A 22,381-nucleotide genomic window follows, 5' to 3' on the forward strand; every position below is an offset into this window, starting at 1 on the left:
AGGGCACACTGTCTCAGCTCAGGTACCTCTGTATTGAAAGTGCAAGCGCCATAACAGTCATTGGGTCTCAATTTCTCGGATCGAGAAGCTCTGTATTTCCCAAACTTGAAGCACTCCGATTTGAAGACATACCCAAATGGGAGGGGTGGACATCCACTGGAACACCTCTTGCAGTGAAGTTGTTTCCAAGTCTCAGGGATTGTATTATTATCAACTGTCCAAAGCTAAGAGCTCTTGCTGACGGCCTCCACCGAGCCCCCAACCTCAACCGACTGGGCTTGAGCCAAACATATGAGGTAGGTGAAATCGACAACCTCACCTTGGCTTACAGGCTTGAGGTCAGAAATGGCAGAGGGTTGAAGAAGATGTCCAACATCCTGTCATTAAGAATTCTTGGGGTGGTTGACTGTCCCAACTTGGAGTGCATGGGGAATGTCGGCAAGCTGCAGCATTTGGACTTGATATGTTCAGAGGAAACGGAGCAGCTCCCGCAGTGGGTGCCTGGCTTGATCGAGCAGCATAACAACAACCATGAAGCTATTTTACCATTTACCACTTCTAAATGGTCGAATAGAAGCCTCATTTATCGATATTTTGTTCTTTTTAAATAGTTCCTTCACTGTATAATTCCTGAGAAACAAGTAATTCAGACTTCATTTATGTTTTTTTTTTCTTTTTAGTAACTAATTGTATAGTTGGATCTGATCATAAGGAGGCCAGATGAAAATTTGAGCAACATGCTGCTGAAGTTCTGCAATTTGGGTTATTGTGCATAACAAAAGTGATTCTAGTTAATGAGGGGTTTGCAGTGATTTAAGATTTGATCTAATTGTTTAGTTTTTAAGAGATGATTGTCATTTTAATGAGAAAAAAATTTAATTTTTGCCTTAACTAATCAAGCTTCCCTCGATCTTTCGACTCTTTCGATGGTGAAAAAGTTAATCACTACTTACTATGTCAACTAGTAGCTTTTTTCTTTTACAAAATAGGCTTCAGAACTGCTTCTAGAAAATAACACCCGATACATGAAGCTTCCAAATTACAAAACATTTGAAGGGGTATTCACTTTCAACATGGACGAACATTTTGCTTCGAGATGAATTATAAACACCTCGGACCATCTGTCGTTGCTGCCAACACGCTAAAGAATTACTCTTTCTAGATTGTGGCTCTCAGAATGAGCAGAAAGACAAGATCATAATTGAATCTCTCCATCCCTTCCTTGTCTCTTTCGGCTTTAGAACTTTTTCGAACTTCACACAATACTAATGTTAGTTCTATTCTGATTTCAAAAGAAATGACTTCCTCTCGGACAAAGGGAATATTATCTCACAGATATTACCAATTTTACCTTGATCATACAAGTTATTCTTAACAACCAATTCCTCCTGCTGCAATGGGGACTTACGTAAAAAAGCCCTCCATTTGCTTTCGCGAGGTTTTGCATCTCCGCTGACTGCCTGTATACTGTCCTTCAGCGCCGCAACACTAGCTTTAGCTTCATTTAGTTTCCTCTTCCAGCTTATGTAGTCTTCCCACTTGAAAGTCTGCTAGTTCAACCTCAATAAGTATCCATTAGCAATCAAAGTGACCATAATTCAGGCGGAGTTGAAGTAGAGAAGAGTCGCACCTCGTTTGTTGTGGTGTTAGTCAGGCAGAGATGTGCGTGGTAGCCAAAGAATCCAGCCAGCAGCAATGAAAGTATTATCAGGAATACAATCAGAAGTATTTGGGTATTATACGAACCGAGCAACCACTAGAAGATTCCGTTTATCAGATTGCAGAAATGTGAGAAATCAATTTGAAACATACGAAAAATGGAAAAGTAGTTCATCCTACCTGCACTAGATGTGGAGATAAGCTAGAAATGGAATGTTCAACGCCATAATAAACTGATAGAATAAGAGGAGAAATCACTTGACAAACAAAAAAATAGTTGCTCCAACGGAAAATGGATTAAACAATGATATTTACCAGTTAATATGTATATTATCTCGTGTTCTTTCAGTTGACCAGCAAGAATTAACACGAGGACAAATGCACCATATATACAAATAATGAAGTGCCTGCCAAGAAGATTACGGAATTCAGGAGTACAAAACCCACATATGGCATTAGATTAAATAAAATTAGCAACTTGTAATTTTAGTGCTGCATAGACTTGGCTAGTGCCACAATGGTTAAAACATTTCTATAATAATATGCTCATAATAAGAGACAACATGCAAACAAAGATTATCGTTCTGTGTTTATTCCCACTATTTCCTTCATTGAGATATATGCCACACTACATCACTAGTTATATTTAAATTAATTAAATTGTTTTTTATTATACTGATCGGTGGTTTCTTTGGTCTTGCACTACTACTTTCACTTTTCACCTTTCATTCTAATAGATTTAACTTCTTCACAAAAGAATTTATTGATCTTCATTGAATATGCTCATACCATCGCAACCTATCTTCTCTAATTGCAACTTCAACTGTAGTGGCAAATGCTCTCGAATATCAGTATTTTCTAAGTTGCTTGTTTTATCAAGAAATTGGCACCCAATAGGGCTTATAGCCAAGAATGGTCAAAATTGGTCTAGAACCTGGTCTTCATTAGCAATGATCCTTGTCTTACTCATAAAAGAAGCCTCTCGCTATCAAATAGAGCAGGCTATTCATGGAATTCTCCCCATAGAAAATCTGTCCTATACTCTGAACCTTCAACTAAGCTTTCTTCCTAATAACTCCATACATCTATCTTGATACTCTCATTTCTAATTACAGTAACTTTGTGCACATGTTGCTTTCTAACAGATCAACGCTTCAATCAACCGAATGATGGTTATCCCACAATCCTATAAATTTCCCCTTTTTATCCTATTAAAGACATCATCTTCAATTTCCTCTGAATTTCATGCATCCATTCTTTATCCTATTAATGATATTATCATCAATTTCACCCTTGCTGTCGGATACTAAGTAAATACTTCTAATGTAGAAAGGGAACTTAGAGCTTCAAACAAAAAATGAAAACCAAATTTGAAGTCATTCTAAAGTGATAAACCAGTAAAATATTAATATTATGATTCTAACACCAGGCAAAGGTTTGGAAATAAGTAAATTTAAGCTAAGGCATAAAAAGTTCAAAGTTGTTTTAAAACAAATGGAAGAATAAAGTTAACATTTTCACAAGTAAATAGCTCAGACATAAATTCAGAAAGAAGCTGGGGTACAACTAATCTTAATTATCTTTGCAGATTCACATTAAACTGATTGGGAACTCCAGTAAAAACTTTCAAGTGATGAACCAACATTGATAGAAAAACGAATCAAAGATGAATACTGCCCAGATGCCCATCTCAATCTGTCCTGTGTTAAAAAGAATAGTTTCAGATTTGACAGCTTCTACCAGTCACTTATTACCTAAAAGATGGAAGAGAGACAAGTTTCTATGAAGCATTGTCTCAGGCTCATCCATTGAACCCAGTTGGACAAGGAAAATAAAACCAAAAATTTAATTTTTCAGTTTTTCACACACACTGCCATCCAACAAATGGAATATAGACTAGAAAAAAAATAGCCTACAAAATGCAGAATTTGCCAACATCGCTACATTATGCAACATATTTCACTTGCCACAAGAACTATAATTTGCCAAGAAAAAATATCATTGGATAATGCAATAAGACAATAGAAGAAATTTAAGATGATTATCTGCAAATTTAATTTGCATAAAAGATTAGTTTGTAAAGGAAAGCATACAAAAAATCTGAAATATTTCCAATTTATCAGGTTAATACTGACCAGAGAAGGAAGGCCATGAAGTAGCGGGTGTTTTTCTCCCCAATGCAATTATTCTATATTCCAAATAAACTATGTTAGAAGATATTATTACTGCAATAAAAAATTATAGTTCAAATGATATCAAATTAGTGTATCAAGTATTAGAATACAAAGACTACAACTAGAAGATACAAAAAAAACCTAACCATCCAACCGCAATGGTGATCAAATCGGGCAACACACCTATTGCATACACTACAATGCTTAGATCTAGCAGGTCTGCATTTGGGCACAACTCAAATCAGATAAGAAAATAAAGGGTGCAAAGAAATTGCAATCACGTAATAGGAAAAAAAAACATAATCACACTTTTGGATCCTGCAAGTCCCACATTGTTTCTCCTCGTATATTATATTATCATATGGATATACAGAGACATATTTGGAAACATTATCAGCTGTCACAGTTCCTGGATCTGAAAAGCTAGTCAAGATAAAAAGAATAACTCCGACACCTACAGCAACAATGCCCATGTACCTGCAAATTATAATTTCTTCATATGAAAATATCAAATTACTCTAAGATTCAAACTAATTGCAAAATAACACAGATCTTACCAGTGCAGTTCACTGACATAGTAACCAGGAATATATCTGAAGGATGATCTTCCAAACATGAAGTATGTCACACAAACAATAGAAAGATAGAATATCTGCAGATAGCACTATGATATTCACTATAACAGAAAATTAGAAAGCAAAAGCAATAACAAAAAGAGCTAAGAAAACCCAAAATAAAACCATACAAAGATGTAAAGCTCCTTTTTTTATCAATATGACAACATATCGATAGATGCCCAGGTCGGGTTGTTCACAACAAATAACTTATATGTGCAAAATATTTTCCTAGGGAGACTTTTAATAAAATCAATTATTTTATAATGGGAAGACATTTTACCTTTCTTCCCTTCCCGTGGGGACTGTCAACTGTGACAATTCACAGTCCTCGGTCAGCCAACCAGGACAACAGACTAACCGTCATCAGCCAGAAAGGGACTCTTGGTGGCCAATTGACAAGAACTATCATCAGCCTGTTGACCATGACTATCTTTAGCAAGCCAACGGGGACAATCAGCAGTCAGTGGCCAACTAGTCAGTGAAGATGCTTGTAGTCGTTTGTCTATAGACAGGGACAATAGGCAATCACCAGTTGCTTGGCAGGGACAATCAACAATCTACAGATGGCCAATGGGTTCATTTGGGATTCAAGAAAGGGTAGAGGCAGTGGAGAGTGGATTACTTTGGTGGAGAAAATAACTTCTGCTCATTTCAAAGGAGTCATTTTCCCTTAAAATACTTTATATTTTTTGTTGACCAACAAAATGTTTTGTGTTGTTTGAATTAATAAATGCAATATGAAAACTTATTATATCACTAGACATTATATAATAATCATTACTTAGTACAATTTCCATCCCAGTATTATACAAAGTAGAGTTGGTTTGGTAGATAGAAGAAAATAAGACATTTAATTTAGTTAGTTGACAAACATCATCATAAATATAACTAAATATAGAAGGAATCATGATAAGTGATTTTTAAATTTTTAAGTTGACATCTTACATTAGTAAATCATGACGCTTGTTTTGTTTAGTTTCCTTCTTTGGTTTCTTTTGATGATATGAATGAGTTAAAATTAGAGGACTCTAAGTCATGTTCAGTATCAAGTCAATTAGCCTCTAAAGAGGTCAAGTCAACAAAAGGTTTATTTAAGATTAGGCTGTTAAGAGACTCATCTAAGGTATCTTTGAAAGACTCTTCTAGATTGTCATTAGAAAGTTGTTTTACTAAGGTGGAGTTATGAGAAGGTTTATTTAACCACAACTCTTTCATTTTAGTTAAAAGTTCATAGATTGTAAGAGAATTAATATCTTCTGGTGATGTCTGCGAGTTCAATTCACTTAAGGAAACTTGTTTTATTTTTATATTTGTTAACAATCATTAATTAATGTTTAGTGAGACATCTTTTTATTAATTACCCTTTTATTTCATGTCAATGTGTGATGGGTTCTTCTTCGTCTTGATCTCTAATGTTTTGGACACATCGCCAATAATTTTTAACAGCTCCACTAAGTGTGAATTTCATAAATCATACTCGTTTAGCTGAGGTAATGTTAAATAAAATAATTTTCAATGTCATCTAACCAATCAAGAAATACATTGGGTTTGTACTTTCTTCAAATATAGGAGCATTTGTCCTAACATGTGATTTACAAAAATAATGAGATTCTTCTGTAGATATGGGACGATGCGATTGTAATTTTGTATACATGTCATTCCTAAATTTAATAGTGTATGAAAAATTTTAGTTCACCGACGTTCCTAAAGTTTAATCTTGCATATATTGGTATGGTGATTTCTCTCACCAAGTTAATTCAAATATTGAAAAGTAATGATAACTAATAAAATAATGTGATAAATTAAATAAGATGTAAAAGAATATGACAAATTGCTAACATTCAAATGAAATATTAAACTAATGATGATATTTTTTTTACGGTTGATGACAAAACTAAATAAGAAATATATTTTTTGATGGATGATAATTAACTAAATAGGAAATATTTTTTGATGGATGATGATTAAATTAAATAAGAAATATTCTTTTATGTATAATAGCCAAACTAAAGAGGAAAAAATGATGATATTTTTTTTATGAATAAGGTAATGATATGTATGAAATTACGAGAAAAATTAAATAAATGCGAGTAATTTAAAATTATCAACTAAATAAATACAAATTAATTTTTAGGAAGAGGAATTGTGTTTGTACCAAGATGGTGCAAGATTCATTGATGTTGAAGTTGCCCGAGTTTTGAGTTGGACCAATGGAGGAAGATAGCCAATTTTCTCTTTGTTGGATCCAGAAGATAATATATTTTCTCGTAGATAAGAATGTAAAAGCTCAATTAAATCTTTTTAGAGATCTTGTTGGCTTTTGTTTGTGGATATGCACACTGTGCGAAGCATATCAAACTCATTTTCTTTTTTTTTAATTATCTTTTTAAGATTTTGAATTTAAAAAAATAAATATTTCCTTATATAAATCTCTAATACAAAAATATATCCCCTAAACATATTACAATACTCCGTAAATACTTAAATTTATTTTATTTTTAATTTTTTTTTTACTAAATACTATAACCCAATTGGGAAATCTGAACCCTAGAGGTAAAATCTTTAAAAAAAAAAATAGCTTGAAAATTATAATCCAATTGGGAAGCATGAACCTTAGAAATAAAATCATAAAAAAATATTTTAATTAATTTTTTAATTCAAAATTTTTTAAAAAATAAAAAAAATAAATAATTAATTATTTTTTTCAAATTTTGAATTAAAAAAAATCAATATTTCCTTATATAAATCCCTAATACATTAATATATCCCCTAAATACATTACAATTCTCCGTAAATACTTAAATTTATTTTATTTTTAATTTTTTTTTACTAAACACCATAATCCAATTGGAAAGCCGGAACTCTAGAGATAAAATCTTTAAAAAAAATAGCTTGAAAATTATAACCTAATTAGGAAGTATGAACCCTAGAAATAAAATTTTAAAAGAATATTTTAATTATTTTTTTAATTCAATTTTTTTTTAAAAAAAAAAAACTGATATGCTGCGCGCGCACAGTCGCGTATTGTAGCATCGCGCAGCATATCATATTCGTGTATATATATATATATATATATATATATATATAGGATTTTGTTATGTTGCACACTTTATGATATCCACCCCGTGAGAACCTAATGTAATTTTTTTTTAGAGGTTAGGGTATAGTATTTAAGCTAAAGAAACAGTGTTCGCCTAGGCGGTTGTGCGGCAGCAGGCCGCGCAGAAACCTGCGAGGCGGAAGACCTAGGCGATCCTCGGCGAGCTTCAGCGGCCATCATGGGCTTCGGCGGGCCTAGGCATATTAAGCATATTAAAAGCGTTTTTTAGGTATTTGCCGAGGCGCTTCGTTTCTTTGATTGTCGACTCTTTGTCTTCTCTGTTCGCGGCGTGCTTCCAGTAAGTTTTTATTTTTTTGTTTCTGTTAATTATGTTTTTTGTTTCTCGATTCGTCGTCGCGGCAACTCTTCGGCAACGTCTGACGCATCGCAAGGCGTCAGACGTCGCTTGAAGCGTCGCCGGACGCGCCGTACGCGTCCGGCGAAGTCCAGCGTTGCTTCGAGCAACGTTGGTAGCGTCGCGATGCTTCTAGCTGGAAGCAACGCCGGACTTCGCCAGACGCACCGGACTCGTTCGACGAAGCTTCCGGCAGCGTCAGAGGCCTCCCGCGAGGCACCGGTGGCGTCCGCGTCGTCGCGTGACAAAGACGGCGTTTTTTTTTATTTTTTTAGATTTAATAAATTAAAACAATTCCTAATGCGGATAATTTCAATAATAGGGTTGGGTTCATAAAGCCTAATAAAATTACGATTCCAATTAAATATATTTATAATTTACTTTTTTTATAATAAATATTATTAATTTACATAAAACAAATTTAAATATATAAAATTCAAATAAACATTATTAATTTATATAATCAGATTTAAATATATAAATAATATATTTAATTTTTTAAAATAAATAATATTAAATATTAATTTATATAACAGATTTAAAAAATTATAATAAATATTATCATTTATCAGATTTAAAAATATAAAAAATATTTAAAATTTTAAAAAATATAATACATATTATTAATTTATATAAATCATATTTATAAATTTTATATATTATTAATTTATATTAATCAGATTTATAAATATTAAAATTATATTAAAATTTTAAAATTTTTAATAAATATTATTAATTTATATAAATCAGTTTTAAAAATATGAAAATTAAATTAAAAATTTAAAAATTCCAATAAATAGTATTAATTTATAAATATTAAAACAGATTTAAAAATATAAAAAATATATTTAAAATTTAATTTATTTAAACAAATATCTAATAAATTTTATTAATTAGATTAAGATATAAAAAAAATATTCTTAGACTTGTTAATGACTTAATGTTATATTTCATTATTTTGTATAGTATGGTATAATTAAATTTTATTATCATGTTATATCTTGTTATATATAATTTTTCGAGTTACCAATGGCAAGCAATCCATCTTCGACAGCATCTGTCACTCAACCCAAATCCGGGATTCTTAGAAGAAAGTCAAATGACATCGAATGGGAGTTTGGGATATTGATTGATCCTAAGAACCTCGACAAAATTAAATGTAAGTTATGTGGAAAAACAATGTCAGGGGGAGTGTATAGGATAAAGGAGCACATTAGAAATATACCTGGAAATGTATCTGGTTGTCGAAAAGCATCTCAAGAAGACAAAAATAAGTGCAAACAGGCTATTTTAGAAGGGAGGAACAGAAAGAACAAAATAATGGAAGAACAAAGTTGTAGAACAGAGGTGTCTATTTCTCTAGACGAAGAAGATCTTGAAATTGAAGGGATTGATAGAATTAAAAAACCTCTTCCACTTGGCCCCATGGATAGATATGCATTTGCAATTACTCCAGAAAATGCAGGCTCCAGTGGAAGTAAAGTGCTTCGCAAAAAAAATATAAATGAGGCTCTTTTCAAAGAGAGAACTCAACAAGTTCAACAATATGTTGGGAGATGGGTTTACGAAAATATTTTCATTCAATGTTGTTGATAATGATAGCTTCAAGCAACTAATGGAGGTAATGGGTCAATTTGAACCAGGATTCAAGCCTCCAACTCAATATCAACTTAGAGAGCCACTATTGAAAGCCGAAGTTGAAAGAGCAAAACAATTGTTGAAGAAACATGAAGAAGAATGGGCAAAGAATGGATGCTCTATCATGACAGATGCATGGAGTGATAGAAAAAGAAGAAACATCTTAAATTTGTGTGTTAATTGCGAGGGTACTATATTTTTAGAGTCTAAGGAGTCTTCAGATGAGGTGCATACAGCTGAACTTATTTTTGAGTATGTTGACAAGTGTGTTGAATAAGTAGAAGCTCAGAATATTGTTCAGATTATAACAGACAATTCCACCAACAATATGGCTGCAGCTAAATTGATGAGAGAAAAGTGACCTAGGATTTTTTGGAGTTTATGTGCAACTCACATGGTTAATCTCATGCTTAAAAGTATTGACAAACTTCCACGATATAAAAAAGTTACCATTTTCATTTATGCTCACCATAAGACTTTGTCATTGATGAGAAGTTTCACGAAGAAGAGAGACATAGTTCGACGAGGAGTTACCAGATTTGCATCAAATTTCCTCACATTGCAAAGTTTGATTGAAAAAAAAGCTAGTTTAGGGGCCATGTTTACAAATGATATGCGGGAGAAATGTAAATGGTCAAAAATAAACAAAGGAAAATTGGCTTACTCTACAGTGATACATGAGTTTTTGAAATGGTGTGACACTTTGTTTGAAAATATTTGCTCCTTTGGTAAGAGTTCTTCGATTGGTAAATGGAGATAGAAAGCCATCGATAGGGTTTCTATATGGGGAGCTTCTTCAAGCTAAAGAAGATATCAAGGTGGCTCTGAACAACGTGGAATCAAATTATCAGCCTATCATAGCCATTATTGAGTCAAAAATGAAGGATAGACTTGATACATCATTGCATACCACTATTTTTTTTTGTTGAATCCTTATTTTTACTATAAAGATAGTTCCATTGCTCTTTATGAGGAGGTCGCGACGGGGATTTTTGAATGCATGGAAACTTTGCATGTCAATGAGTTAGATCTACAAGATACAATTATTAACAAAGAATTTCCAAAATATAGAGATAAGACGAGTTATTTGGAAAAACATTGACAGCAAAAGCATGTGAAAAAATTGATGATATATTTGATCCATGTGCATGGTGGAGTACATACGGTGTTCACACACCTAACTTGCTAAGGGTGGCATTGAGGATACTTTCATAAACTACAAGTTCATCTGGGTGTGAAAGAAATTGGAGTACATTTGAAGGAGTAAGTTTTAAACTTTCAGTCTTTAATTAAATTAGCTATAATTTTTAACGTCTATACTCTATATTCAGGTACTAACTATAATATTTACTTCTCTGTTTTTTTTAGATTCATACAAAGAAAATAAATAGGTTGGATGTCAACAGGTTGATCAATCTAGTATTTGTTCAATTTAATGCTAGATTGTTGAACAAACAAAAAAGAGAAAAAGAATGGAATGTAAATGTCCTTCTTAAAAAATATGCTTCAAATGCACAAGGTTGGATTGTGGATGGTGGGGAAGATGAAGAAGTTGAACTGGAGCATTTATTGGTCGTCTAAGTATATGTTCGTACCATCTTAAACGTGTTTCTCGGAATTTTTCCTCAATAGATGCAACTCCCACTTTCTCTCTAATGCTCTCATTTCTTATTTTGTCCATCTTCGTATGTCCACACATCCACCTTAACATCCTCATCTCTGCAACTCTCATCTTCTGCTCATGTGCTCGAGTCATAGCCCAACATTCAGCTCTATATAACATAGCAAGTCTAACTGCGGTTTTATAGAACTTACCTTTAAATTTAAGAGGTACTTTACGGTCACATAAAACACTCGACGCTCCCCTCCATTTCACTCATCCTGCTTGTATTCTATGTAAGACATCTCTCTCAATCCCTTCATCATTTTATAAAAATGATCCTAAATATTTAAATCTCTCGATTCCGGGCAATTCGTCCTCTCCTATCTTAACAATTGTTTCATTACTTCTAATATTGCTAAACTTAAATTCCATATATTCTGTCTTTAATCTACTAAACTTAAAACCTTTCCCTTCTAGTGTTTCCCTCCAAGATTCTAGCTTAGCATTTACTCCTTCATGTGTCTCATCTACCAAAATAATATCATCTGCAAACAACATGCACCACGGTACTGTGTCTTGAATGTGCGCAGTGAGTTCGTCCAAAAATGTTAATTATCATATTATAAAAAAATCTAATTTATTGTAGTTGTGCCAACCTTGAATATTTTCCATTCTTGAAAATTTTTCAATTTATTATATTTTTGTCCTGGATAAGCCAATCTAAAATTTATCTTCAATTTATTTTCTTTAAAATTATTTTCTATTCTCCTATCTTTGTTTCCTTATCTGCATCAGATATATCTAAATTAGTTAGCATCTTTTATATATGATGATATTTCAAAAAACATACAGATATATCTAAATTAGTTAGGAAAAGAAGGTTAGTGTATTTAAGAACCTGAGACTGTTGCTTCTTGTTAGAACTTGAAGCCTTCAGAGATCAGTTATGTGGTTGTATAATTCATATTAGTGGTTCAAGTATTAGAAAGATCAAAAATTGATGTTCTTGTCGCTAGTTGCAAACTGAACCTGAAAGGATTACTTTCTCAGCCTCATGGTACTCATGGCACTTTTGCTAATGGTTATTTAAGATCATTTCGTATGTGTCCGTATATCATTCAAACTATAATATACAAGATATCCTTTTATCCAATACCGATGAATCAATGAAATAGGAAGTGGCTAATCTAAGACACATTTGGGAAAGGGCTAAGCAAGGATTGTAATCTCAAGCCAAGTCGGATTTCTCAGTCCCTGGCCAGTTCAAAATAGTACCATCAGTGACGTATCAATGTTGGAGGTGTGCCAAAGAGAAGGGAAAAGGAGAGGAGGAAGAATTCTAATGTTGATGTTTGAGGAAGAGGAAGAAGAGGACAAGAAGACAAGAACTTACCTATAATAGCTAAGATTTTGGTGCAAGGAGTTGACATAGGAGGAGGTGATGCAAGAGGAAGAAAAGTAGGAGGCTAGAACTTGGACTAGCTAGTCTTAGTATGATTTCAGCACAGAGGAGCTGATATGGAAGGAGGAGGATTCAGTGCCCTGCCAGATCATAATGCGACAGTGATGATGCTTGCAAGACGACAAAGGTTCTAAGGTTCTTGTTAGACAAATGAGGTTGATGAAATGCCAAGGTGAGTGTTGGTCTGTTCGGCTATACTTAAAATAGTATAGCTAAGTGATCTTATTGCTATTACCCATAAACAATCAAATTTGTAATACAGCAAAGCGATCTCACTGCTATAACCAACAGAGGGCTTAATGACAGACAAATTTCCTAGGACTTGGTGTATTTGCATGAGAATAACTCCACGAGGTTTATTTAAAAAATGTATTAATCATAATTGTGTTGTTTATAGTTTCTTTAAGTGTTTATTTCAACAAAGAAAAATCATACCAAGGGAGGAGCTAAAGAAAATTTTGGCAGAAATTAGCTTAAGAGCTAGAGGTTAGCAATAAAAAGGTTCCATGTTGGTTTATAATTGAGGCTTAATAAAAAAGTAATAATACAATGCATGACACTGAAGCTAAATTGGTATTTGAAAATGAAAATGAATTTGTAGGTATGCTTTGTTGATGACTTTTTTATGTCAATACTTTCAAATGTTTACCCAACATGATGTTCATACTCAAGGGCGAGAGATATAGGACTGTCTGCTTAGACAGAGCACAAGCTATTTAAACAAATAATATAATAAACGCTATAAAATCTATGAGTTTTGATGAATACTGGAACCTTGGCACATATCTCAACACATATCTCGATTGGATAGCTAACACTTAAAAATTATTTTGATTTATAAAATAACCTCTAGTGAGATTTGTCGATCACAAATTTATTGGAACCGCAAGAAATTTTAGCAAAGTGTTCAAGATCACTATTATATATAGCACAAAAAAAACATCACATTATGACATGAGATAAAATGAGAACCGACTCAAAAATATGTTCCACCATATTTTAAAAATTAACACATTATAAATTTTTAAAAGAGAAACACTCATCCTTAAGTGAATCAAATTCAAAGACAATATCTAAAGCCTTTACTTAACCTACAATCATTGAGTTTTTAATTAAACCTAAAGAGTTTAAAAATCCTCTAATAACTTAACCATACAAACTCCTTTAATGAGCCCATCTATGAGCCCCTTGATGATACAATCTTAAACAAACCTGTAACATTGTTGTGGTTGACGATAGGACCGTATAGAGAGTGAATAGACAATGACATAAAAACAAAACTATTACAAAATAAAAAAATTAGAACTCGAAGAACATTCATGTGTGGATGTTGTCTCACTTGAGTATTTAATCGCATGAATTTCACATGGGTATTTGTGCACCCATACCATGCAAGCAGACTCAAAAGCTTTTATAGAAAAGGCTCCAGCAGCAAGTTTTCTAGCACCTCCAATGAATTGAAACAACCTTTAGTCAACAAATCAGGCAGTTCTAATCGTTGCGTAGCCAACAATCTTCTTTTGGCTAGTTGACTAGAGAATCATTCCAATTGACCCATCAACGCAGTCCAATTGACTGGAATGCACTCCAATCAGTTGGAACTCAAATAAAAATATTATGTTCTCCAAACAGAATTTCCAATTGACTCCTGAGTCGATTAAGCACTCTAGTTGTTTAAGACTTACCACGAGTCTACTAAATGAGATGCTAACTTCACTCGGCTTGACCCCTCCTGAGCCTAGACAAAGCACGGAATTGAGATTAACCACCAACTACAACCTGGAATCTATTGTTCCTTAGTTGAAGGCTCCCTACAAGCAACCAAGTAGTCACTATTCAATTTACCCACATCATCTCATGATAATGTTGCTTAAAAGCATAGACTGCAATATTATTTCACTTGTAGTCTCTCATAGCTCGCATGCCATGTCTTCAACGTTAATGATATTTTTTTCACTTGAGTTCACCTAATGTTCAATCCTCAGTACCTCATGTACACCAATCATTTAAGTGTGCTCCAATGTGAAATCCTTTGTTGCTCACCTACAGAGTTTAGCTTTGTCACACTACCCTACATTATGCCTTGATCAAAATTTTCAATCCCTTAAATGTTCCACACTATCCTTTGTGATCACTTACAAGCTCACCTTTTTATAGGTCATCAAAACTATTGAATCAATCGCATTTTTAAGAGGTAGAGAAAATCTCATAAAAGTATATCTTATCAAGATACAAATGTCAATTAAAGCAAAGGAGAGAAGAATACCAAGAGCTTATAGAGAAAACTTACATAACCCTTTAAATGTTGTTTTCCTTGAGCACTTGAACACAAAAATGTTACCAGAGAAATTGTGCACCGATACCAAGCCAACCACCAATTGATCATTTCTAGTCCTTTCATAGATCTTTTAGCCGCTCAAATGGAGAAATCTTCCAATCTAATGCTCGTCAGTGTTGTTCGCTGGTAGAATTTATAGTTGACTCCTGAGTCCATTGACCACTCCAATTGACTAAGGTTCACCTCCAGTTGAGAGAATTTATACAAAGATCCCGACTTTACTTGGATTATACGCTTGTAAGCCTACACAAAACTTAGAGAGCTTGATCACCAACTACAATCTAAAACTATTATTCCTTGGTTGAAGCCTCTCTAGAAGCCACCAAGTAGTCCCTTCCTAATTTATACGTCATCTCTCGACGACGATACCAAAAACCAAAAAGCATAAAGCCCGAGATTATATTTACTCATAATTTGTGACAATCCATATTACTCTCAGGTCTTCAACCTTTTAGATGATTTATGTTGACCTTGAGTTCACATTGTATTGAACGCAACAAACCTTGTAAGCTTGCTCCAACTTGTCAATTAAGTTGCTTTGGAGTATGCCTCGTAGAAATTTATCAAACAAGCAGTCCATGCATTTTGTCCTATAGTCCACCCTGCCAAGAACTTTCAATCTCTTGAATGTTTTATATCAACCTTCATTGATCACCTCAGTCAACCTCATTACGGACTTTGAAGCCATCGAACATCAATTCAACTGACTTAACTACATCAACTCACAAGCTCTACAAGATCCATGTGCACTCTACCAAATCCCTAAAAATTCGATACACACATCAACACCATAGACAAAACTAACTTAAACCCTTTGTCAAATACACCAAAACAACTCAATAAAACCTAACCAATTGGAAACATCATTAAACCAACAAAACCAATTAACTTAACCCCTTAAATTATACCGTGTTCATGTTATCCAAAGAAACTAAAAGAAAAAAACAAACAAAACAAGCACAATGACACAAAACAGAATGCAAGACAATCATTTGATAATCAATAATACAATTAAAACTTTCATTGGTATGTGTCATTTTATAGTTGTTCATGACTCAAAAACTTATCACGCACACTAATGAGTTAGTGTCCTTAGCTACTACTTATCATCACACTGAAATTTCTTCTGTGTTAATACAAGAGGCACATGGCGAGACTAGGAGCAAAATTGTACTAAAAAAAATTATTATAAACTATTTAATGAGATGATAGATTATCATTCTTGCATTCGCAAATTCAAATTGATCCTGATCATTTACTTTACGAGCATTCACATCGAAGCTCTTTAGTTATATTGTGAGAAAAAATTATGTTATTTTCCCAACTTATTTAACACTAATTTAATTTTCAACTATGGGGATAAGTTGACTTATTAGGAGAATTTTGAGCCTCCATCCTAGATGCTGACTTTATCATAGGTTATACTTGCATAGGATCATATTTAGCATTATCACTTTTATACCCGGTGACTACTATGCACGTGTGGTCATCCTAAATAGACTGAGGCATTTTCTAATTTGATAGAAAGGCAATCAAACCTGATGGAAATAAAGGGAAAGGCCCAAGGAGAAATAAAATGCATTAATTTCTTACTCATTAAAAGGATCATCTAAGATGATAAATATTTTAACGTACTTAAAGCACAAGAGTCGTGTAATACTATTGTTGCTCCTTAGACATTTAAAAGGACAACCTAATTGAAGACACTCATAACTAGTCTAGAGTTAAGTTTTCTTGGGTTAAGGAGAATGATAAAACAAGGAAATTTAAATTTAAATTTTATTTTGAATTAATTGGGAATTGAATAATTTTAAGTATCGTGTAGTTTCATATCTTTTACTTTAGTAAAAGTTTAATGGATATTTTTTAATTTATTAGAAGTTTAATTGAGTTATTGTACTCCCAAATTATGGACATTTATTTCCTAGCGTGTTTAGAGTCAAGTCTATACAAGTAGTGTTGTTTCAATATATTTTTCACCTTCAAAGTAATACTTTTTGTCTCAATTCTGTGTCAATTTAGGGTTTCATCTTGGTGCTACATCAAAAATGAGTTTCAATCATGATAACATGTTTATGTTGGTGCAATCATGCTCCAAGTGGTCGTATTCAACCAACATGTTTTGATGTGTTTCGCAGAGTTTTAAGTTAGGTTTTTGCCAATGTTATTGATGTGTGCATGGAGTTTGCAGGAACTTGATAATATGCACATTAAGCTTGTGGAACTTTTGGCTCAAAGTGGTCAATGCGATGTTGACTTGGCGTGACTAAGTTGGTTTAGCTCAAGGTTCAAGAGGTCTACTGGAGTTCAGAGTGGATCATATGAGACATTCAAGGGACCGTAGGACGAGGAGATTAAAGTTAGTCCGATAGTTTTAACAGAAGTTGCAAGAGGCGGACTTTATTGGTGAAAGTGAAGGATGACAAGTGGAGCAGTTTTTAGGCTTTGTGCATCAGAGACTAAATGAAGACAAGGTTATTCGTCAATGACTTTTATCTTTATTCGACTCTATAAGAATCCAGTCGACTCATTATGTTCATACCCATGCAATCAACTCAATTTGCCTATATAGCAGACATATTTTATCCAACAGTCCCAATCAATCAAAGACCAAGTCTAAAGCTCAAGCATTGTATTCTAGTTGTCTAAGCAATCAACTCAGCATCCCAGCCGATTGAGACAACCATGACTCATTATCATTTTTTCCTAAACTTATTCCTTGTAAACCCTCATAGTCCTCTAAGATCGAGCTCATACTTAGACTATGACCACGAACTCATGTTCCCTTGTTGAAGGCTCTCAGTGAAGCCAATATAACTGAAATCATGAACCCAAAGATTACAAGTCACAATCTCTCACAACCCACTATCTTCCAGTTGTCATCGCTTTACATTTCCATGAGTTCACCTTCGGTTAGGTCCTTTAGTCTCTCTGATACACTAAGCACAAAAACTGCTTCACTTTCACCAATAAAGTCCACCTCTTACAATTTTTGCCAAAACTATAGAACTAGCTTCAATCTCCTCGTCCTACAAGGCTACAATTCCTTGACTGTCTTGTATCATCCTCTCTGAACTCTAGCATACCTCTTAAACCTTAATGAGTCGACTGAATTGATTGGGATGCTGAGTTGATTGCTTAAACAACTAGAATATTGTGCTCAAGCTTAGACTTGGTCTTTGATTGATTGGAGTCAACTGTTGGACAAAATAACTATATAGGTTAATTGAGACGACTACATGGGTATCAACATAATGAGTCGACTACATGGGTATCAGCATAAAGAGTCGACCGGATCCTGATAGAGTCAAATAAAGATAAAAGTCATTGGCGATTAACCTTATCTTCTTATCCAAACCAATCGACTAGAAGAGTTATCAATCAACTAGATGCAAGACTTGGTCGACTGAATATTAGTGTTAGGTGATAAGGTTATCTTATTTGACAAACAGAAAACTATTGAACAGTTGAGTCGACTAATTCAAACTAGAAGCTATCCAAATGAAATATCATCCTTTGTTTGAATGCACCCTTGTTTACTATAAATAGGGGTGCAAAGGAAACCTGAATGCACAACTCAGACAGCAGCTATTCCTTCTCTCTACTCATTCTTAGGCTTCTAGTGCTACATTTGTAATATCTTCTCTGTGCTTTCATTTCATATTTGTAAGAAGATATTCTATACAAGGTTTCTCCATCTCTCTCATGGAGTCTCTTTTATAGTGAGAATTTCGAACTTGATCCACGTAATGGATTGCTAGGTGGTTCCAAATTCGTCTACCGATCCACTTTTCTTTAATCCTTCGTCCACTCAAAATCAGGCAGAAATTTATTTCCTTCCATCTCGCACTCCATATGCACTCTCACATCTAGGTGCTCATGTTGATCAGCAGTCACACAGAGACCAGCAACCTTGCAGCGAGGCCGTGATCTGGCGACAAGGTGACAGCGGCCTCACTGTGAGAGGCCTCGTGAGATCAAGCTTCATGGTGAGGAGTGCTGGCCTCATGGCGAGCAGACAGCCTCGCAGCAAGATTGAGACCTCATGGCGAGGCATTGACAGCCTCGCCGCAAGAGGGTTCGCAAGGCCAAGCCTTGCAGCCTTGCCACGAAAGGGCACGTGAGGCCAAGCCTCACATCCTCACCACGAGATGCCTTGCCACAATCATGGTGGCAAGAGACAAATTCAAGACTTATGCTTCTTCCCTTTTCCTTTCCCTTGTTACTTTCCAGCAAAGCTGATCCTTTGATTATATTTTTCATTTCTGTCAAGGATATATTTCCACCGTTGATTCCTTTTCCTCCTCGATTCATCCGTAGGATAAACAAAGCAGTAATCTTTGTACTTTGGCTTTGCAAGAGAAAGCAATTGTATTTTTCAGATCAAACTATTCATCCAACGTTCTGACATAAGACAATCAAACCATCCAAAAGTTTAGACCTTAATTTTCCTCCCACCATCTACTATGAAAGTTGATCAAGCATTAAAGTAAGCTTCATTAGTTACAATACATCAACACCTACTAATGGAAATAGAGATAGTCACAGGAAGATCATGTCATATGTATAAGTTCCCCTCCCTCCTTTGACACCTTCCACCAGTTTTTTTTTGCTTTGCTTCTTTTTTTAATTCTGCTTTCTTTTTTTAGCCCCCTACTTTGTTGGATCTAATAACAATGATAATTGGGGATCACATTATTGTATAAAAACTAACATGCTGCATGCAATGAAAACAAAACAATTTCAGCTAATTTGCCAATAAAGAGTTTGTTGAATTAAAAACAAATTCAGTTAGCTTTGGGTGAGACCAACTGATGGGAACTTATAGTTCAAATTACTTAAGCTCTATAAAAACAAAATCAATATTGCAAGGTCCCATAGTTTATCTTAATTTGGGAAAATTAGAAAAAAGAAAGATTGGAACAATAGCTCAAACAAATAATCAAAATTATGTTAAATATGCACAAAATACAAACAAAATAAAGTGCAAACTGAGAAAGTCAAATGAATATGATGAATCATATGCCATTTTTTATGGATGAAATAGAGAATCACTGCATTAATCACTTTAAGGTCTAGTTCTCCACACCAAATCAATAGGAATATTTAACACTTTGTGGCAAAGGAATATTCTTGAATGAATCAGCAAACAATGTAGTAGTCCACTGATTAGAGAACCACAACCAGATGGTATGTGAAAATGGAGCACTTATGCATATGTATTTAACAGAACATAAAGGAGAAGGTAAGAGCTAAATTTCAAAATTTATTTCATGAGGTAAAAAACAGAAGAAAAGAGATCATTACTTGTAAAACAGGATTTGGCCGATCGCAACAATAATGCTCAACTGCAAGAACACAATTTTTGCCCTTAGAGCCAAATACAGCTACCACAAACCGCCTGGGTAAAACAAGTGGGAGATAATTAACTCAAAGGATGAATATAGGAAAAGTAGAGGAAAAAAAGTCAAGGATCTTCTTTAACATAGTAACACAAGTTAATGAACATACAGAATTATTTGCAAATTTCCTATGTATAAACAGTTTACTTAATTAGTAACTATTGACCCAAATTTAACACAATGGAAACACATCTACAAATTAGAAAAAATATAAAAAGATGTCTATCTTCAGAAACTTATAATATGACAGAGTGACTGCAAATTAATGAAAAAAACAGTTAGTGATCTAAAAAATTTTTAAGAAAAAAAAAACATGATTGAGAAAAGATACAACCGTACATACCATGAGTCTCCAAATTTTGAATTAACTACAGAGCTGAGCGTTTGAAATGAATGGTAATAGTTTTGTCAATAAAGCTCCATATAATTATGCAGAAAAAATTGGTTAGGCAAAACTATAAGGGTTTCTTAAATGGTTTTCAATCAATTACAAGCATTTTTTTTGTTATTAAAGGACATACCTTTATTTTTTTTCCAAAATTATTATTAATTGGGAAGATCAGTCTTTTCAATGGTAAACTTTTGGGGAAATGATAAACAAATTAGATTGGATGGAGTTTTGAAGAGGTGAAATAGATCACTTGCTAATTTAAGTCTTAAGGTACAGTAAATTACCCATGTATAACTTGATTGGTCCTACATGCAAAAAATGTTCAAAAGCCAACCAAGAAAGATTGTAGCCCACATAACATATCAACTACAAATCATCAACCTTTCATATTCACACTTATTAGTTATGATTCATTGGTTCTTTTGAGCGCCTGTCCAACCCTACATATTTGCTCTCAATTAAAGGTCATTCCCTGCATCGAAGAAAGTGAAAACGAAAACATAATATAGTATCTGTACTTTGACTTTCAAACTCACAGTAAATTCTATCTAACGAACAATTCCTGGAACAATTTCCATAAATAATCTTTCCAGGTAGGTTCCAAAATGGCTCAAATTTATATGAAGTTACAGCAAGAAGATCCAATTCCCAAGTCGTCATATACAAGAACATTGTTAAAAAACTTGACACCTGCTGATCAACAAGCGTCTGCGTGATGTCACACGATTAACAGATCACGATAGACTTAAAGTACCAACTCTTGCGCTCCCAGAAATTAAACTTATTCCAAACCCCCAACAAGTGAAGCAAGAATCAGCGCTACCACACCCCAGATGACAAAGTCATTAGACTCGTACTCACCTCTTCAACTTCAAGCCACATCTGACTGTTAAAAAATTGGAGCAGAAGAACCTACAGAAGCAATCAGCTAAAGGAAGGTTGTTAAGGGGAGGAGGCTCACAGGAAGTAGTCATAAGCGCCGAAAGTTAGGAAGTAGTTAATTTTCTCGACGAAGGTGCCGCGGAAGATGGGCCAGTGTCCGCAGAGGAACGAGACCACCACCAGCGTCGTCACCACTCCGTGAACCACCAGCGCCCATTGCACCTCCATGCTCCCCGTCCTTGGCCGCCTCCTCTCGATTCGCCTTTTCGGCGATCACTCCAGATCGAGCGAGCGGCGACGCCGGCTGACGAACGAAATTAATTAGGGAAGGAGCGAGGAGGCGTCCAAGGTCCACCATATTCTTTTCTTTGCTTCGCTACTAACATGCGCAGAAGCCGAAAAATAATAATTAAAAAATAAAAATCTTTAGAAATTTTATATCAGCTTCTGATAAATAAAAATATAAAGAAACTACTTTTAGAATAATTTTTAAAACAAAATATTATTGTGCATAATGTAAAATATTTGGAGAAAAGACGGGGAGAAAAGATGGGATAAAAGTCAAAACGATATCGTAAATTATATAAATTGACACCCTAAAAAAAATAATAAAAAAACTCTCCATCAAGAGTTTTAAAATATAAATTATTTTTTATGTATAGCTCAGTTGGTTAGAGCACCCGTTTAGTAAGCGGGAGGTCTTGAGTTCAACTCTCAATGAAAGCATAATTTATTTATTTGTCTTTTTGCAAGCAAATCA

General features: G+C 34.1%; 1 protein-coding gene across 2 annotated transcripts; it reads right to left on the reverse strand.

Moving 5' to 3' along the window:
• Nucleotides 1-991: 991 nt before the first annotated feature.
• LOC121971493 (probable protein S-acyltransferase 17) lies at nucleotides 992-21,995 on the reverse strand. 2 transcript variants are annotated; one of them, XM_042522791.1, is made up of 11 exons: nucleotides 21,701-21,995; nucleotides 20,254-20,347; nucleotides 4,391-4,497; nucleotides 4,143-4,310; nucleotides 3,980-4,052; nucleotides 3,795-3,847; nucleotides 1,975-2,066; nucleotides 1,840-1,892; nucleotides 1,631-1,756; nucleotides 1,352-1,547; nucleotides 992-1,253 (listed from the first exon to the last, which is right to left on the reverse strand). In XM_042522791.1, exons 1-11 carry the CDS (start codon nucleotides 21,847-21,849, stop codon nucleotides 1,159-1,161), a joined length of 1,206 nt encoding a protein of 401 aa, XP_042378725.1. In that variant the 5' UTR covers nucleotides 21,850-21,995; the 3' UTR covers nucleotides 992-1,158. The 2 variants fall into 2 exon arrangements, with proteins under 2 accessions (XP_042378725.1, XP_042378726.1); XM_042522792.1 differs by having other exon boundaries at nucleotides 4,391-4,485; nucleotides 21,701-21,994.
• Nucleotides 21,996-22,381: the final 386 nt, after the last annotated feature.

Source organism: Zingiber officinale, chromosome 4A (genome assembly GCF_018446385.1).
Source record: "Zingiber officinale cultivar Zhangliang chromosome 4A, Zo_v1.1, whole genome shotgun sequence".
NCBI lineage: Eukaryota > Viridiplantae > Streptophyta > Magnoliopsida > Zingiberales > Zingiberaceae > Zingiber > Zingiber officinale.